We start from the raw sequence: 20,651 nt of genomic DNA, 5'->3' as shown, positions 1-20,651 counted from the left end.
GTCCATTCCTTTGGCTTGAATCTCTGTGCCTTCTTCTATCCCAATGACTCTCAAATTTGGTTTTTTGATGAGATCCCATATCTCTTGGATAGATTGCTCATGAGATTTAAGCATCTTTTCAGTATTGACTATATTCTTTTCAAGTTGATAAACTTTGTCTTCATTATCTGATGTTCTGACTTCTACTTGATCTAGTCTATTTGTAATATTCTCGTTAGCATTTTTAATCTGGTTTATGGTTTCTTGCATTTCTAAAATCACTGTTTGGTTTTTTTTTTAAGATCTCTATCTCCTGGTAAAGCTCGTTCTTTGCAGTTTGAATTTGTTTGTTTAGTTGGTTTTCAAAATATACTTTCAATTCTTGGATTTGCTGTCTCATGTCTTCTCTAAAATTCCATTCCATCTGAGTTAGGTATGCCTTGATTTCTTTCCCTGTCCATATTTCTGATGCTTCTAGGTCCTCCTGTAGATTTAAGTTGTCCTGCATTATCTGTACTCCTTTTTTCCCTGGTTTTTTCATGTTGTTCACGTTACTTTCCAGCTCTGTTTGACTGCTTTGTAACTGCTTTCTCCTATACATTTGTTTTGGCTTTGTTTATATCTGTTGTCTCTCCTTTGTGGTGGGAGATTATGCCTATAGATGTTGGGCTTTATTGTACTTTAGAGCTGATTCATTCAATTTATAAAGGGCTTCCGGATTTTGTATGCATATAGTGATTTGTTTTTTGTTCTTAGGACTTTAGGTTAGGTGCTATGAAGGTATAAGGGTTAGTATGTCTTGGCTACTTTAGAAGATTGCTCTACTGAAGGGGGATGCTAACCGTCAATTGGATCAGGGTGTTGGTAGTAGCTAGGTATTTAGGAGCACTATAGACGGCCTCGAAACATTCACCTGTTTGCATTTAGACAGTTACACGAAATGGAGGACGTAATGCTTGGGATGAAAGTTGGGGGGAAGGGGAAGGAAGGTGCTCTTGAAAAGAAAGAAGGAGGGGGAGTTAGATAGCATAGAGGAGAATGGAAAGAACAATAAAACTTGGAAGGGGAGAGAAAGAGGGAAAAAGGGAGAGAAAAAATAAAATAAGAAATAAAATTAGGTCTTAGAGATCCATTTTCTTCTCTTCCCGTAGGCAAAGCTGTGCCCTCCGGGCTGAGATTTGCCCTCAATGTGTCAACAGCAATCCCTGTAAGGCGGCTCCTGGGAGTCTCTCAATCCTGTTGGTCCAGAGCCGTTTCACTTCTACGGCCCCTCCTCCCCTTCCTCCTGCCAGCCAGCCAGGTCCTGTGCACTGGAGGAGGTTCTCCAAGGATTTGGTTACACTTTCAGCCCCTCTGGGTGCTCTATTTCCCTAACAACTGAGCACTCTCTCTGTCATTCATCTAAGCCCCAGTGCTGTGGAGCTGTGTTCTGGGAGTCAATAGTTTAATTTTTCTTCTCAGGGGGGGGAGCCGTTTGCCGGGTGGGTGGGGCCGTTCGCAGTGGGGGCGGGGCCGTTAGCAGAGCCGGGAGGGCAAGGCCGTCTGCCGGGCGGGGACCCTTCTCGCCGGGCGGGGACCCTTCTCGCTGCGCGGGGCCGCTGGGGGCCTCTGGGGGCCGCCTGCAGAGCCAGGCCAGTGCTGGCCACGGGCGGGGCGCCAGCAGAGCCCGGAGGGCGGGGGGCCCCTTTGCCTGGTGGGCGGGGCCGTTTGCAGAGCCATGCGGGCGGGGCGTTAGCAGAGCCGGGAGGGCACAGGCCGTCTGCCGGGCCAGGCGGGGACCCTTCTCGCTGCGCGGGCCGCTGTGGGCCGCCTGCAGAGCCGAGCCTGCGCTGGCCGGGGGCGGGGCCGCCAGCAGAGCCGGGAGGGGGGTGGGGCCGTTTGCCGGGTGGGCGGGGCCGTTAGCAGAGCCAGGAGGGCGCAGGCCGTTTGCCAGGCCAGGCGGGGACCCTTCTCGCCACGCCGGCCGCCGGGGGCCGCTTGTAGAACCTGGTAGGCAGCGGCCTCGTGGCTAAGAGCCGGGCGGGCGGGGTGGCTGATCACAGAGCGAGTGGGGCCGCCAGGAGAGCCGGGATGGCGGTTGCCGTCTGCCGGGCCAGGTGGGGACCCTTCTTGCTGCCCGGGCCGCCGGGGGCCGCTTGCAGAGCCGGTTGGGCGGTGGCTGCGGGATTGGACCTCTGCGCCCGCGTGGCCGGCCAAGATTCACTTGTCTGGGGCCAATTGTCACCTCTAATATAACTTACTAATTCCTGGCAGGTCTCCTTTCATCGGAATTTTGCTAGAAGTTCCTCAGTAGGTAGAATGTAGCTGTTTTAATGGGTGTTTCTGATCCGGTTAATGTGGAGATACTGAAAGTGCTGCTTCCTTGCCGGCCGCCATGTTGGATCCTCTTTTTTGTTTCTTGGCCCAAGTTTTAATATACTTAGCTTTCCTTGTAATGCTGAATTATTCACATGGTCTTTCTTATTTGATTAAATTTTCTCTGAGTATAATTAAATACACACATACACAAAATCTGTTAGTTTAATTAAAGACATCTATTTTGGAGACTTCTGAGTAGTTTCTTCAGGACTGGTTGTTCCTTGGTCTCATGCATGGCATCATTTATCATCTATCTGTATGGGATAGCTTCTTTATTTTTTCCTTTATGGAAGCTTTTGGTCTTCCCTTGTCTATTATCATTCTGAAATTTTATGATGTTTCTTGATATTTTACTTTTATTTACTTGATGGACTTTTTTTTTTTTTTTTAAGTTACCGGGGTGCTTAGATGCATTTGGCCATTGAGCCACACCCTACCCCTATTTTGTATTTTATTTAGAGACAGGTCTCACTGAGCTGCTAAGCACCTCACCATTGCTGAGGTTGACTTTGAACTTGCGATTCTACTGTCTCAGCTTCCTGAGTCACTGGGATTACAGGTATATGCCACCACACCCTGCTTGATGGACATTTTTTATCTGAAGTTCATCCAAAAATAATTGGATTTCTTGTCTTCTGCTTTTTTCTAAAACTTGTATATTTGGATTTGGATTTATCTGTACTATTTTCTATCTCTTTATTACTTTCTTTTTTTTAACCCACTGGGAAATACCTCCACTTTTCTTTCCACCCCTTCCATTAAAACTGAGTTTTTCATTTAACTTATATTGTTTTAAGGAATAAGTTTTATCATTTTATCTTATTTTTGGTTTATTAGTACAATATTCTTTTTAAAATTTCTTTTTAATTTTTTATATGTGGGGCGGAGGATCCAACCCAGCGCCTCACATGTGTGAAGAAGCGCTCTACCACTGAGCTATAGCCCCAGCCCCAGTACAATATTCTTTTGCCTCTAAGGGTAATTAAGTTTCCTTCTCTCATACTTTTTCTTCCAATTGCCTTTAGCATTCATTGTATTAATCTCTGTCTTTTTGAGTTTTCTTTGGATATTCAAAAGGAAGAAGAAAGCTTTTTGAAAACTATAAGAAAGTGGAAATTGTCATTTGTGGTCTTGACTATAAGGGGAACCTTGCTGCTATGTTGAATCTTTGGTTTTACTTGTGTTCTGTAGAATTCCATAGAGAAGCCTCCTATAGTTAGCTGCCTGAAGAGAGTAAGCCTTTTAGGAGAAGGAGGCTGGGTGGAAATGGTGATGGAGTTTAAGCTTTAGCATACAAACTTTGATTTAATCCTGTAGAGCTTTTTCTACCCTCTTCTGTTTCTCTATCTCTGCCTAACTCCCAGGAATCACACTGGGCTAGCTGCATGAAGTATGAAAGAGAATGTGGAGGTTAGAATCGTTTCTAAACTTATTTTTATGTAGTTACTCTATTTTCAATTCCACTCATACCTCAATCCAGTATTATTTAGTTCCACCCATTTCTGAATTTTTTTTAGAGGTTTTATGTAATAAATTATCTTGATTTTGTCATTCACACTGAGGCCAGTTGAGATTTTTATGAGTTCTTAGTTACTCCTTGTTTTTCTACTTTCCAGGTTCTGAAAAATCCTTAATTTTTGAATTTTAGTATTTGTAGAGAGAGTGTTTTATGTTTTCTTTTAGTGAAATATAACTTTTTTTTAAATTAGGAAACCAACCTTAATTTGTCATAAATTTTAAGATTTTTTTCTCTCATTTAATGCATTGAAGCTTTTTGTTTCTTTATAAACATTAATATTCATGTCATCAATTTTTCCCACTCTATCATTTGTAAGTTCTTTTTTAAAGAGAGTCTCCCTCACATTTAAGCTAAACAAATAAGTCATAAGATATCACAGAGAATTGTTTTTGAATCTTCATTGTGCAGTTAAAAGAAGATATTCTGATAATTAGTAAAAGACTAGAATCATCTCAAAATTCCAGTAACAAAAGGTTACTTATTCAGTTAGGCTTACACAATGGAACACTGAACAGCTACCATAAAAAAGGTGTTAGCAATACTTTTTTGAAGTTCTGTGTTCTTACCGTAAGGATGTATTGTTAAGTGGGGGAAAAAAGTGCAGAAGACTGTTTATTGAATGCTGCCTTTTGTATAATAGAAGAGAATATGAATATAAATCATTTTTATATTTTCAAAAGGGAATTGTGAATGAATAAACTAAAAACTAATGGAAATAATTTTAGGAGAAAGGAGAGAAGAATGGGGAGAATTATGAATGGAGACAAAATACATGGGAGTGTACCTCGATTGTACTTACATTTGACTCTGGCATCATATAGTTGTCTTAGGTAGTAAATATCCAAGAAAATTAAAAAGAAGTCACTGTAAAATAGATAAATAAACTTATGGTCATGCAGAGAAAAAATTAGTTCAAGGAATCTAATTTTTATTGAACATTTCTTGTGGAATATATTCTATGTTAAAAAAATTCTTCAAAGTAATTGTAACTACATTCAGTATATGTGTAGAAGGAATATTGATATTATATTAAAATTATTATGCACAATTTTAGAACAAAATAAGAAACAGTATAAAGAAGTAAGATTCTTCACATAAGAGAAAAAATATAAAATTGAAGAAGCTACATAAAAACCCTGAATATTTATATATAATTATGAATTTATTTTTTTTCTTTTCAAAGGTTACATTTTCATAGCATTGCCACTGAAAAGGCCTAGAAGTAATAAACCCTTAACAATGAAGTAGAAACTTTATGTGATTTATCTATATCTCCTTGTTCTAAGAAGAGGCAGAAATTCCTGACAAATAACTGTGATTCTTGGTCTGTGCCAGGAAATGTTCAAGATGATCCTGAGATATCTTTACATTCTAGAAATCAAGAAAGATATCTAAGATCAATTGGATAGTGTCAAAAATACTTTAGAGCTAACCGGAAGGGGCCTTTTATTGTCTTCATAGATGAACAATTTGAGTATCAAAAAGTGATCCAACTATTTCAAGTACATAAAAAATGCATAGGTTTAAAATATACTAAAATTAAAAAATCAGGAAATGGACTTTTTCAGTTTATTTGTAAAGTTGCTATGCCACCAACTCATTACTTTATAAATGGATAAAAAAGATTTAAGTATTTTCCAGCCTTTCCTGTAAAATTGTGTTTTAGTATAACAAGTTACTCAGGAAAAATTCTTCATAGCAGAATTCTAGTTAGTAAAGGCAAAGGAAATTATCTAATTAGATAATCCTTAATGAAATGGTGAGTCTATAAAAGGAACATTAGTAGTTCCTAAAATCATTAGATGAAAAACTGATGGTAAGGACTTCCAATTGGAGGGCTGATACCATCTGACCAAGTGATTTTTAACATCACAAAAATTGGGACAACCAGATATGTGCTTTGTGAAATAAGAGCCACATAGCACCTATGAAACTATTTTGCCTAAGAGAAAAGAGTAATAAAATGAACTTAAATCTAATTGAGTCTTAGATCTATATCATCTTATAGGAAATATGGAGAAATAGAAAAATAAGTTAAGTAACATCAAGGTGAAACAAATACCAAAAGTAAAAAATTCTCTGAACAAGTCGTTGACATGGGCAAAAAGAAAATGGCAGTCTAAATAATAGCAACCTAATGCTCTCTAAGGAACTGTTTGAATTCTAATTTGAGCACACTTATTGTAAAAAGACATCTTTAAGACATCACAAGAATTTTGATGTGGCTTAACAGGAAGTTAAAATTTTTAATTGCAACCACAAGAATGGGAAGTTATACTCCAAAAAGTGTAATATTTCAAAATACATTCTGCTGTCACATATAACTAAAAAAGAAAGTTGCTTGTAAAAATTGTAATTAATTATTTTATGTGAGGATATTAGCATTTAAAGTAAACTTTTGTCAGATGGACACTGGGTAACGAGTTGATGTCTGGCATTTTATCTTGTATTAGGCTGGTGGCAGGGAAGGAGGTCAGAACATAAACAAGTCTGCCAAAATGTTCAGAGCTATTGAAGGTAGACAGAGAACAAGGAGATTCTGTGCTCTATTCAACCTACTTTCTACTTTTTTAATTGTTTTTTTAAAAAAGCTAGAAAAAGAAGTCTGTTGCTCTGGAACTAGAGAGCCTATGCTCCCCTGATTCCACCTTGTATTAGCTATGTTATAGTGTATATGTTACTTAACTCTAAGCTTTACATGTCTTTATAAAAGTTGAATAATATACCTGCTTTTTAAGGAATACAGTAAGAAATAAATGCATCTAAAATAGTTAGAACAATGCATGGCACATTATAAGTATTTTTATCTATTATTGTTATGTATCTATTTTTCCTAGTAAAAATGACTCAGCTCTTTAGATGGGGAACTGAGTCCTGCTAATGGGAAAGGGTATGTGTCAATAGTGGTAAGAATGAAGAATTTAGTATTATGTTTTCACTGTAAAATCAAGAATACCTTAATATATGGCCCAGGGCACATGACATCTACAACCTTTTAAATGTATTCTAGTTTTGTTTCTTTTTTCCTATCTGGATAGTCTTTCCGCCATTCCCCTGAAGCAGCTCTCATTATTAGACATCTACACTTGGGTGGGAACAGGAGTATTTGAAATGTAGTAGAAAAGCTGGAGGATGACTAAAAAGAATTAAGCAAATGAAGAGTTTTTGTGACAAGTCTAGACTTTTTGGTAGTACTTTATGAAGTCAAGATTATATGACCTTGGAATCACTTGTAGGTATCACCCTTTAGTCTTACAGGTGCTCATATAATTGCCCAGTTTTCGAAGAAACTTCTTGATGAAGATATTTCTATTTTTTCTGGATCAGAATTGTTACCTGTGGTAAAAGGAGCTTTTATTTCTGTATGTCGTCAAATATATGGTACATGTGAAGGCTTACAGGTGTTACTGCCTTATAGTTTGCATGAATCTATAGCGAAAGCATGGAAGAAGGTAAGCATTTTTAAGTTTCATTTTTTCCAAAACTGCAGATGTTTACTTCAGATATAGGCATCATTGTAGTATCACATTGTGGAGAAAATATTTGGGGTATCACATTTGATTTATTTAGCATCAGAGTATTCAGGGGACACAAAGCTTCTTAATCTGATACAGGAGGACTTCACTATTTCCTGAGAATTAACAAGATACTTTCAAAGTGTTTTCCTCTGATAGGAATGATTTTAGATAAATTCTCTTTGCATATAGTAACGTTCTTTGGAACTTACTTCTGAGACATTTTTGGAGGAAAGTTGTGTTTTGTTATGGATGGTGGAGAATATAATGTAACAATAACTGTACATTATGTATGTATTAAATGGATTACTAAGCTTTTGTACATTTATTTATATACTCATTTATGAAATACTTATATGATGCTTAACAGACATAAAATAAGTTTTCTGGGTAAACTAATTTAAGTATATAAAGCACAAATAAAGATGCTGTACAAGAGATATTATGACTAGTGCTATCAATAAGAAAATGAATAATGTAAATCAATCTGTTAATTTTTAGACAAGTTTGATGTCAGAAAGAGTTCCTACTCCAGTACAGGGTTCTGATTCTGTTTCTTCAGTAAGCCAGGAATCCCAAAACATGTAAGTAAATTTGGTAAACTCATCTGTTCATTAATTTGCTGAATTAATTTAAAAATAATTTATTAAAATTATTAAACAATAGATAGATAATTATAAATATAATTATAAATAAAATTGTTATTAAATTATTTAAATTGAGTACTATGGCAAAAACATTTTACAAGAAGGCAATGTTTATATACAAGTTTAAATTAAATTACAGTTCAGAGAATTTTGTGATACTTGTAACCTTTAAAAAATTTTAGCAATATTTATTATACTTGCTTCATTCTATACTTAATTTTGGGTTAGGAAACTTGATGTACTGAATTGCTTCCAGAAAATTCTAAAAATAAAATTTTAATTGGAGTGGTCAAAATAAGTAAAATATTTTCAGATGTTAGCAAGGCCCATTTATACTTAAATATGGGTGGGAGTGCTGTTTAGTTAAGTTTTGGAATTCGAAAATTATTTAAATCAGAATTTATTACAATTTTTGATTTAGATGTTTCTCTTTACAGATATCAATAGATAATGGAGTCAGGTTAATGGGGAAAATATTTTTGTAAAAAGTAAGATCTAGGCTGGGGATGTGGCTCAAGTGGTAGCACGCTTGCCTGGCATGCGTGCGGCCTGGGTTCGATCCTCAACACCACATACAAACAAAGATTTTGTGTCTGCTGAGAACTAAAAAATAAATATTAAAAAAAATTCTCTCTCTCTCTCTCTGTCTTTAAAAAAAAAAGTAAGATCTGATGACATGTTCCTGGATTTGCTTGTAATTTTATAATTGACTATTGTCTTAGTCTGAAAAGATAATTATTAGGGAAAACTTTGAGGGATTTTTTTTTTTTTGTAGAAACTTTGGAGGTAAATTTAAATTTTTTCTTAGAAACTTTGGAGGTAGATTTAAATTTTTTCTTTTTCCTTTTTTTTTTTTTTAGGTAGGCATATTTAAATTTAATCCATTAAACAAAGATGTTTTGTATTTTTTTTTTCTTTTTTAAATTTTGTTTTAGCCATTGATGGGCTTTTATTTTATGTATTTATATGTGGTGCGGAGAATTGAACCCAGTGTCTCACACATGCTAGGCGAACACTTTGCCACTGAGCCACAACCCCAGCCTGTATTTTCTTAACAATATAATGGTTCAATAAATACTTAATTCTCTAGAAAATACTAAATATTTTTTCCTAACACAGGAAACACTTATATTAGCTGCTGTGTTTTTTTTCGCCTTGCTTTGAGACAATGAGAAGAAACATTTCTGTATTTTTGTTTTTAGATTTTTTTTTTAGTTTGACATCCTTTCATATGGCTTGTCACTTTTTCATTTTCATTCATGCTTCAATTTTCCACTCACTCATCCAATTATTAGACTGAGTAACTACTCTATTAATTTCTGAGGATGCTTACAGACCTATGGGAACATAGTATGTAGTATAGATAGAGTACAGTAAAGACAGCATGGTGGTAGATTCTGCTAGCTGTACGATATGGGCTATAAAGGGTTTCTTGGGAGCCAACTTGTGGGGAAATCTAGAAAAAATAATTGTTAAACTGAGTTTTAAAGAATACATGAATACTAACTGAGTTAAAAAAGATGAGGATGTTATTTCAAATGGAAGAAATAATGTGGTCAATAGGCTAGAAGTGATAGGGCACATAATTAATGTATTTAACATTTTATGTCAGCAATATTTTTAGACTCTGATGTTAGTGGATGAAGGAACTAATAAATTATATGCCACTCACTCACTTGTGAAGTCTGAACCTATTAATAGAGAAGCCAAGCATACCAAAACACTGATTAACATGGACTTCCTAGTATTGGTATCAGGAATGGGACAAGTTGAGTTCAGTTGCAGTTGGCAGTGGGCAGCTACAGGCTTCACTCTAAGGCAGAACTTGATGCCATCAGAAAGCTGTATAGGAGAGTAGAGCAGAATGTGTGATTCCTACAGGCCGATGGGTCCCCAAAAGGAAGTGGACTGGAGGAGAGGCCTTACTTAGCCGGTTATGTTTAATTCACCCTTCAGATTTTCCAAATTTCTCCTTCTCCCATGTAGGAGGAGTAGATATTTAGGAGTAAGTGCAGAGAGACAGTGTTAAAATAGAGATGTGCTACACATGAAAATTTCTTTTTTCCTTTTTTAAAATTTGTTTCTACACCAAAACTTGATGCCAGGGAAAAAGGAGGTTCTCCAATCCCTGATGTTATTATCTGTGTTAGAGCTCTTCATAGAGACAAAACCAATAGGATCTATTTATATATCCATATGTAAATATAAATCCCCATAAATTTAGGGGAATTGACTCACATGATTTATAGAGGCTAAGTCCCACCCAGGTTTTCTGTAAATTGGAGACACTGATATGCTGATAATGTTGCTCAAAGTCTGAAAGTTTGAGGACTGGAGATCTTCTGGTATATATCCTGGAGCCCAAAGGTCAAATAACCTGGAGTTCCAATTTCAAAGGAGAGAAGAGGAGTGTATCCCAGCTCTAGGTTAGAGACAGGCCAATTCCCCCTTTCTGTTTTTTATTCTAGTCTATCTCAGCTCCTAATCAACTGGATGGTGCCTTTCTACATGGGGCTGGGATAGATCTTTGCCACTTATTCTCCTAAGATTCTTGCATTATTAATCTCCTCTGGAAACACCCTCATAGACACATCCCCAAATAGTTCTTTGCCCGTTTTCTAGATATTCCTTACTGAAGTCAACATCTAAATTATCTATCACAATGTCTTAGAGAAATAAAAGATATAATAAAGCTGTTGATAAAATAGTCAGAACTGTTTTCATTAGAATTCACTTTACCTAAAAGAGTTGAGTTTCTTTGTTCTTTTGCTTTATTGAGATAGCTGATGTAAGATAGGCATTATTTGTTTCTTGATTCTTTGGTAAAACCTGAATGGATAATCATCCGGAATAGTTTACTAGGCTTATGTCTGCAATAGCTGGCACCAGATAACTATTCCTTCCTTGAGTGAATCAATGAAAGAGTTAATGAGTAAAACTTTCCCTAGCCCCAAATCCTAATGACAGTACGACTAACATTGATGTGATAAAGGTAAAATTAAGAAAGAGTAACCAGTATAAACTTAGTATTTTTGTGTTTTAATAATTTTGATCTTGTATTTTATGCTCCCTTTATGGGTGCTTACTATATTGAAGATAGAAGCTGATGCATAATACTGTTAGGATACTGATGTCCTTTCAATCTAAAGATTGATTCAAAACTCCAAAAAAAAGTTCTACAAGTTTGGTTTGCCTTATATCAATGACTGCAAGCTATTTGAGACTATCATTAGGATCACAATCGAGAAGATTATAATCATAGAATAAAACAAGATGCCAAACCTAACCCAACCAACCTTTAAAGTGCCTTTGGTCAAATTGGAGGGATTCCTTGAACTGCAAAGTTCAACTGTGATCTCTCCAAAATTAAACACCAGAAATTTAATAACCATGAGTGCATCTAACTCTCCATATTTGCTCATTTGAAGAATGTAGTTCTTCATGCTAACAAAGCAATCTTTGCTACTGCCCCTCCCCCAGACTATAGAGTGATAACATTCCATGGTCTGATCTTCCTTCTGGCTTGAAAATTTGGATATATTTACTAAAATTTGAAGGAAATATAAACAATATTAGCAGAAAATATCTACTAAAATATATGCTTTTATTCCCCAGAATTATATGTACTCCTTCATATCATACAGTGACATGATTTTCAAGTTCTTTTGTACCCCCCGCCATACACTTTTTTGGGAAGGAGTCATTTAAACTTAATTTTCTGTAATGGCTAATTTAAGATTTCCATTTCTTCTAAGTGACTTTTGCTTATATTTTCCAAAAAATAGCATTTTATCTCTGTATTTACATATTTTTATCATAAATTTATTTGAGTATTTGTATGTGATTTAAAAAGAAAATGTTCTCCACTTGCCATTGTCTCCACTTTTTTATTGTTAGTATTTTTTTACTTTTTCTCTCTTCTTAACAATTCATTACATTTGTTTTTAAGATTGGATTTGGGTTTTATAATGTTCTCTTTTCCTTTCTCCCTCCTTCTCTACCTCTCTTATTTCTGTAGTAGTGGAAAGTGAAAAAGGGATTGAGAATGGAGATTGGGCAAATAAATCTACATTAGCCACACTCACTAATTTTGATGTGTAGCACTTTCATTATTAAGCTGATTTATGTACTTTTTGAAAATTTTACATTAGTCTTTAATACATGAAATATTTGGGATGTATTTTCTAGTTGTCATAGTTGTTACTACTTTATTTTATTCTTGATTTAGATGCTTTTCAGAGACCATCAATTGTATGTGTATCTTTTTTTACATTAGTTAAATTTACTTTGTGACCTATTATAGGGTCAGTTGAAAGAAAAATCTGTTTGCTTGAAAAGAATATTCTTCACTTGAAAGCTGGTTATTTTGTATATGTGTGTGTGTGTGTGCGTGTGTGTGTATATATATATATATAACTTTATAAAACAGAACTATATATATATAATATATATATATACACACACGCACACACACATAAAAGTAATTACATAATTTCTCATTCTTATAACTTTGTTTTAAATTTTACCATATTAATGTTGCTAAGTTCATTTTGCTTTAGTTTGTATTTGTATACCATATTAGTTAAAACTATTGCATAGAACTCAGTAAGACTTTATTTTCTGCATATAATAAGAATTCTCAAGAATAGGCAGACATGTTGTACTTGTGTTTTGTGTTTTGACCCAATCTTTAAATTTCTTTTTCTTTTTTTTTAAGGTGACTTTAGGGTTTTTACATTTTACATTTTTCTGATACTATTTTTGGGGGTTTATTATTTTTTCTTTTGTATTTTATGTTGATGTTCTATTGTTTTTTTTTTCCTCCTTTGCTGTCTTATTTTAGATTGATAAAATGTTTCTTATTCTGTTTTTTTTAAAGTCATTATCACTATGATGTCTGTGTATATATTTAAGTATATCTAATTTTTGTGGAGGCAGGTACTGGGGATTAACCTTACGGGCATTTGGCCATTGAGCCACATCCCCAGCCCTATTTTGTACTTTATTTAGAGAAAGGGTCTCACTGAGTGGCTTAGCACCTCACCATTGCTGAGGCTGGCTTTGAATTTGCAATCCTCCTGTCTCAGCCTCTTGAGCTTCTGGGATTACAGGCCTGGGCCCTGTGCCCAGCTTAATTTATATTTTTTAAGTGAAAGTCTAAAGTTAGTAGGTATATATTTCATGTCTTGAGATGCAACATGGATCTTAGCACACTTTCATTTATTCTCAATGCTTTTTAGTTATCTAGAATTTTGCAATTTATTTCTTTATAGTGTCAAATACTAAATTTGTTGAATGTGTTTAGTATTTTTAATTATAATTTTAAAATTTGTGATTTGTTTTAATAGTCTTAAGTTTCCAAACATAGTTATCCTTTAATTATTCTTTAATAATTTTTTTTGTGTGTGTGTGTGTGTGTGTGTGTTTGTGTGTGGTGCTGAGGATTGAACCCAGGGCCTTGTGCATGCTAAGCAAGCACTCTACCAACTGAGCTATATCTCCAGCCTTCTTTAATACATATTTGAGGGTGGTTAACTATCTTTATCTTTTTATGTCTGAAAATGTTTATTTTCCTTCCAACCAACTGTCTTCTGCCACCTACACACATATTTTCTCTTTTAAGTGGTAGTTTATTTGAATATAGTGTTAAGAGAGAGAATTATTTCTCATCAGTATTTGGAGCTATTACTTTATTGTTTTCTGGAATTTATGGTAACTGATATAACCCCTTGTTTTTAGATAATGTAAGTTAATCATTTCTCTAATGGCCTTTTAAAAATTGTTTTGATGTTTGCCTAATTTCTGTGATTTAAATATATCATTTCTGGTTCTTAAAGTATTTTATCAATTCTAGAAAATTATTATTTTTTTTAAACAATACATTTATATGTTTATTTATTTTTATGTGGTGCTGAGGATCGAACCCAGGGCCTCACATGTGCCACACAACCCCATCCCCAATTCCAGAAAATTCTAAATCCTATCTTTTAAAAATTTTAGTTGACAAATAATTTTATATGTGTGTATGTATATACATGAAGTTCAGTGCTTTTCCAATTTTTTTCTTTTCTTTAGGGATCCTTTCAATTTTTTTTTTTTCAATTTTTTCTGAGGAGCAAATAGTTGGTCTTTCTTATAGGTGTGTACTGAGAAAAAAATTGACATTTCCCCAAAATAAAATAAAAACCTATGAAAATAAAATGATAATGTAGAAAATATGCTTTAGAAAGTCAGAAAACAGAACTTTATAATGAATAGAAAGTACAGAAATAATGGAGAGTCAAGGCTTAGAGATTCCAGAAAGAGCAGAATTATAATGGGAGAGTAGAATAAACTTAAGGCATGGATGAGAGAAGTGGTGGAATAGAAATGCTGACATATGGAGTTAATATTTAATTCAGTGAAAGAAAATTATTGGTATAGAAGATATAGGAATAAAAGAAATCACCATCTAAGAAACCATTGTTTCAGTTCTACTTAAAAATATCTATTGAGTAGTTAGCTACCATTTGTGTATCCATAAATTTATTTATTGGCTATCATCTTTCTTTTCAGTTGAGTGTACTAAAAAAAGCTCTTTCTTTTACCTGTTTCAGTATGGCTTGGGAAGAGAATTTGTTAGATGATTTATTAAATTTTGCTGCCACTCCCAAAGGATTACTACTTCTTCAAAGAACAGGTTCCATCAATGAATGTGTGACATTTATGTTCAACCGATGTGCAAAAAACCTACAGGTATGTATTACCATCTGTCACAGAAAAAAAGAATTTTTGTTGTTTAAAAGCCATTAAGAGCATCATTCTGTTTTCTGTGCAGGGAGAGGTTATTAAGTCTCAATTGAAAAGCCATATAGCATCATAATACTTGATATTTTTTTTAGGAAAGCATTAGAGAGTTGATATTAGTGTCTGTGACTGTGTTTACAGAATTGCAAACAGCCAGATGGAATTTAATTCAGTTCATCATCTTGCTGTTTTTATAAATATGATATCAAACATCTGTATGTACTGAAACTGGGTATAACTTCTAGAGGAAAAAAAACTTGAATCTATATGTATGTTTGAATGTTTATGCTTCAGTGTTTAAAAAGACACAAAATTATTTATAGAAGGATTATATGTTTTTAATTAATTTTAATTGAGTATATATGATAGCAGAATGCCTTTGAGTCATTGTACACAATTGCAGCACAACTTTTCATTTCTCTCGTTGTACATGATGTAGCATTGCACCATATGTGCAGTCATACATGTACCTAGGTAGAGGGATTATATTCTATTGTTAAATAAAATTTACAATATGAGCTAATCTTTAATCAGATAGTCAGAGGCCACTGAATTGTATTCAGTTTTCTTTTGAGTATATATTCCTAGAGATATGGTCTTTTTAGGATCCTAGGTATGTTTTTTTTATTTTAAATGTTTTTATTAGAGCATTGTAGTTTATATAATAGAGGATTCACTTTGACACAATCATACATACATGGAATATATTTTGCTCTCTTTCAGTGCTCTATATTTCCTCTTTTCCTCCACTTCTTCCCCTATCTGTATTCTACTGATCTTCCTTCTATTTACTTATTGCTTTTTTTAAATTGGTGCTTTATTGCTTTTAAGTGTTTTTCTCTGTTATTTCTTGGCCTTCTGGCTAAGATCAAGTGTAATTTCTGTTGTTACCAGTGTAAAAGTGTTTTCCTTCTCTGTCTTGTGGCAGCTGTGGTGTTTGACATTATTAGATTGCTTAATGCCTGTTTTTTCCCCCTTCTTACTGTCTTTAATTCTAATTTTCTGCTTTTGTTTAAATGTATAAGAAAACAAATATTTCAATCTTTTGTTGTCTGTACACATGAAAAACAAGTAATTTCTGAATGAATTTCCCTGATTACATTTGGTGGATAAAATGTATCTATATTGGTTCATGGTCTCATGTTATTAGGTTTATATGTGTAAATACATGATTTTATTTTGTTTTATTGAAATGAACTTCTAGTATAGAGAATTTAGTTATATCTGTGCTTCAATGCTGTCTTCATCTAGTGCATGATTCCTCTTTTATTGAACATTGGACTATGAATTAAGGAAAATGGGAAATGTGACTAATAAAGATAGAAAAGAAAGACAAACTTATAAAGACATGGCAACAGAAAATTTGAGAAATAAGCCTTATTTTCCCCACGTTTAGTTTTTAGTTCCTAATTTGTATTTTTTTGCCCTTAAAACTGAGAGTACAGTTTGTATTTTAAAAGTCTGAGATTAAAAACAGATATGTTCAGTGAAATGTTTAGAATATATAAACTCTTAATGGTAGCTGTTCAGAAGTCAGACATTTTATAAACCACGTGACTTTAACCAGTCTGAGGCAGAGTTCATATTGTAATATATTTCTCTATTTTTTATTCTGATTTATGCTAAACAATTTATATATACTTTGGCACTGTACCCTGAATACATATATAATATTTGTAAGGCAAATTATTTGAGAATTTTTACAGTGCTCTATTAGAAACTGGTATATTAACAACTGGGACTCTCTTTGTTTATTCCCTTCTTTAGGAATAGTGCCTCTAAAAATAATTGTCATTTTAAGAAGAAATCTAAGTTGTTAGATGGCTTAAAAGCATGATGAAACTGGAAGTCAATAGAGGTTTATTAATAAGGACATTTATTGAGGAACCAACTGAAAAAGTAATAATAGGGCAATAAAATTTAGAGTTGGAGGCACTCTCACTTTTCATCTGGTTTGTTTCTTATTTTGTGTTTGAGGAGACTTAGGTCAAAAAAGGTAAGTGACTTGTTGAAGGTTATAGAGTTAGGAGCAGAATGCAGATCTGAAATAAGATTGTCAAAATAGTAAAGACTCATTTTTGTGTAGTGTTTTGATTTTTTTCCTGCTGTTATCATCTTGAAGGAATATTTGATATTCCTATTAATAAAAACAGTAACTCTGTATATAACATGTATGAATGAAACATTAGCATGATTTTTTTTTTTGCATCTTATTGCTGTCTTATTTACTTGTTAGATAAGTAGGCAGAAAAAGTTTGGCTATGGAGTTTTGGTTACACAAGTGGCATCAACAGCAGCAGGTGCAGTAGCACTGCAAAATTCAGGTAAGTGTTTTGTTTTAATTAAAAGTATAGTTATTTAGAATGAGCAAGAAAACTGAAAATTTAACTGGTATGATCAAATATCAGGATATTTACTCATAAGTTCTTTTATCCAAGTTAAGCCTTATATTGAACTTACAGGATTTCCTTATTGTATTTCCTTTTTTAATGAAATTCCACTGAGAATTTTTTTTGTATGAAATGTATACATCCTTGTACTTTTTTCTTAAAGCAATGATATATAATGAACTAAACTGAAATATACTTGATGCTTTAAGAATCTGTCATCATTTTATGAGCCAGGATATCATCCTCTTTTGGATACAGTCCCATCTGACAAGATTCTCTAAGGCTCATTTTCAGTGGCTTATATGTATGTCCAAATTCACATTTATTTATAATGACTATCATACATACATACCATTTCCTTATGCCTTTTCTTCCCCCTTTGAAAGCATTTCTAATCACTCAGCCCACACACTAACTTTGGAGTTTACAATCAGTATTATTCAATATCAGTTGGATTTGTAAGAAGTTAAAACACTGGGAACTTAATGTGTCATATGTTAAGGTTTACTCTGAGCACTGAATAAGGTATAATTCCTAATAGAGATACTGATTGCATTTTTAAATCTTAGAGTTGATGAATCATGACATCAGTGATCACTATTGAATCTCTCCTTAAATGAATATATATTTCTTATGGTACATTTTAATTTATTTTTTTGGCTGAAGTAATTTGTGCTACTTGTATAATGAAACATGTTTTTGGACAATAAGTATCCTAAACTGAACTACGTGTGTTTTCTTCTTAGAATAAAATTCATGTGGTATATAGTACATAAAAGCAAATTAATTGAAGCATTTGAAGTCTAGATTCAATTTCTAATCTTATTCTTGGTCAAGCCATTGTAGCTTCTGAACCTTGTATCATCAAATTATCAAGCTTTAAAAAAAAATTCTTTATTTGTGGTTATAGACGGACAGAATGTCTTTATTCTGTTTATTTTTATGTGGTGCTGAGGATTGTGAGGATTGAACCCAGTGCCCCATACATGGTAGGCAAGCATTAACTGGCGGATTTAAAATTTTAACCCTTGTATTTTTGTTTTAAGAGCCTGCATTTTTCTGTTATAGGAGAATACTCTTACTATTCAAATATTATGAGCTTACTGAGATTATAATTAGGTGTTTTTACTTTTTCTGTATGATTTGATTTTTCATGGAGGAATTCAATAATCAAGTTTAGCATTCATTTTCATTTAGTTATATAGTATTAGACATGAGAAGTATTTAAAGACTGTTTAACTTTTGCTGTGACCAAAAGACCCAACAAGAACAATTAGAGGAAGAAATGTTTATTTTGGGGTTCATGGTTTCAGAGCTGTCAGTCCATAGATGACTGATTCTGTTCCTCAGGGCCTGCAGTAAGGCAGGACATCATGGTGGAAAAAAGTTGCAGAGAAAAGCAACTGGGTGCATGGCACCAGGAAGGGGTGAGAAAAGGGGGAAAGGGAGAGGGAGTTTCCTTCATTATGACAAAATATAAAATCCAAAGGCATGCCCTTGATGATCTACCTGCTCCAGCCACACCACACCTCCTATCATTTAACTTTTTGGAGATACCACATATCTAAATCGTAGCCGCATGGTTTACATATGTGGAGGATGCCACATGTCTAAACCATAGCAATATGGTTTGGTGTCCCTCAAAAGTTTATGTGTGAGACATGCAAGAAGGTTTAGAGATGAAATTATGTGTTATGAAGGACTTAACTTAATCAGTGCATTAATCCCTTGATAGGGATTTTATTAACTGAGTGGTAGCTGAAAGCAGGTGGGGTGTGGCTGGAGTATGTAGGTCATTGGGGGAGTGCTTTTGGGGTTTATATTTTGTCACGATGAAAGGATCCCCCCTTTCTCTCTTTCTTTTTCTCTTTCTCTTTTCTGGTGCCATGTCTGTATTGGAGCAAAAGTTATATGAAATGCAAACTTTTTCTAATTTTGGAATTGAAATTGCCAAAAAACATACTTATGTTCTTTTGATGCCTACCCTGTTTCCTTATACATTCTTTTCTCTCCCTTCATACCAAAGCACACAGCCTTTCAGAGGAAAGTATAAATCTTATAATTTTTAAAAAGAAAAACAGAGCTGTTATTGGCTAAGGATGAAAGCTTTAACTCAGATTCAGCAGTCATTTAGAAAAATAGTTTTTCAGAATTTTTTCATTGAAGATTTTTATGGTGTTGGTGTCATAAAAATATACTGACAATAGCAGATATCATTTTTATCAAGAGTGGAGATTATTTCTTATAGAATAAGCAAGTATGTATCTTCTGTGAGAGTGGACCAGTCTTTCACAGAGATGATTATCTTTCTTCCATAGGAAATATTATACTATAAATATGACATGAATTAATAATTCTTCCTAGGGTTTATTAGTGCACTTATAACTGAATTATGGTCCACTCTGGAATGTGGAAGAGATGATGTTAGGGTAACCCATCCCAGATCTACTCCAGTGGATCCTATTGACCGAAGCTGTCAAAAGGTAAGAAGTTATTGAACAAATAATATACATATTTGAAATGTATCTTACAGAAATGACTTCATTCAGGCTTTATGTATGTTTAGTTGTAATCAGAATACTTCCCTAATATGTCTTCCTCTCTTTTTCATATTTTTTTTTTTTATTTTTTCAAAATAAATTTAGTGAACAATAGAAATACCACTATTTCTTGGTAATAACATTTTCAACTTGCTTTTTTTCATATTATTTTTATTAGAGTTCTTTCCCTTAAAAGGAGTAATAATGCACCAGTCATGTTATGAAGAAACAGATCCCCAAACAAACAAAATCCAAGTAATGAAAACAAAAATCCAAGAAGCTTTTTGGCCATAGGCTTGAATATAATAAAACATTTTCATGATTATTTGTCATTATTATTTGGTGGGCAGAGAGAAGATGCTATCATTTAGAATAATGTGGCAGAAAAAAAATTTAACACCCGTGTAGTGTTCTGTATAATTAAATGACTTTTTTACATTAACATATTCATTTTATTTAGATGAAGATGATTCCTAAATTGACTTTATGGGAATGTGGATTATTTTTTCCAAAGGTTGTCACAAAATTAGATATATAAAAAAAGAAAAACCCAACATTTCAGAAATCCCTCTTTCTAGACTGGTAGACTATTTCACTTCTGTAAAAACTATAAATTCTGGAAAAAATAATTTAAAATAGAATGGTTAAAAGTATTGCAGTGATGAATAAATAGGCAGAAAATGAAAGAGAGTCAGTGTGTGGATGGTACTACTTGACTCTCTGGATTTATCAGATTTTTGCTTGAGGACAAATACCAGTTGATACTCCATAGATAGAAATATAGACTAAAACCCCTAAAGAACCAGAATACACATTTTAGCCCTACAAAGCAGCTGGGAAATGGAGGTGGTTCCCTGGGAAAGATTATGCCATGTAGATGCCACTTCAAACTCTGTACATATATTTTCTTTCTGAGA

At 33.9% G+C, this 20,651-nt stretch overlaps 1 protein-coding gene across 10 annotated transcripts in view; it reads left to right on the top strand.

Annotated features, from left to right (window-relative positions):
* Positions 1-20,651, top strand: part of Tbc1d32 (TBC1 domain family member 32) — a 206,970-nt gene that overhangs the window by 72,820 nt on the left and 113,499 nt on the right. For all 10 annotated transcript variants that reach the window (XR_009228837.1, XR_009228836.1, XM_058586253.1 and 7 more), the window contains 5 exons: positions 7,107-7,308; positions 7,873-7,955; positions 14,615-14,753; positions 17,041-17,128; positions 19,559-19,677. Coding sequence is in view for 8 of the 10 variants with exons in the window: in XM_058586253.1 (XP_058442236.1) it covers positions 7,107-7,308; positions 7,873-7,955; positions 14,615-14,753; positions 17,041-17,128; positions 19,559-19,677 (631 nt within the window). In the remaining 2 variants the exon portion in view is untranslated. The remainder of the gene's footprint in view (positions 1-7,106; positions 7,309-7,872; positions 7,956-14,614; positions 14,754-17,040; positions 17,129-19,558; positions 19,678-20,651) is intronic.

This window comes from Marmota monax, unplaced genomic scaffold (assembly GCF_021218885.2).
Source record: "Marmota monax isolate L192 unplaced genomic scaffold, Marmota_monax_Labrador192_F-V1.1 WCK01_AAM20220418_F8-fsc00140, whole genome shotgun sequence".
Classification (NCBI taxonomy): domain Eukaryota; kingdom Metazoa; phylum Chordata; class Mammalia; order Rodentia; family Sciuridae; genus Marmota; species Marmota monax.
This window is presented reverse-complemented; position numbering and strand designations above follow the sequence as displayed.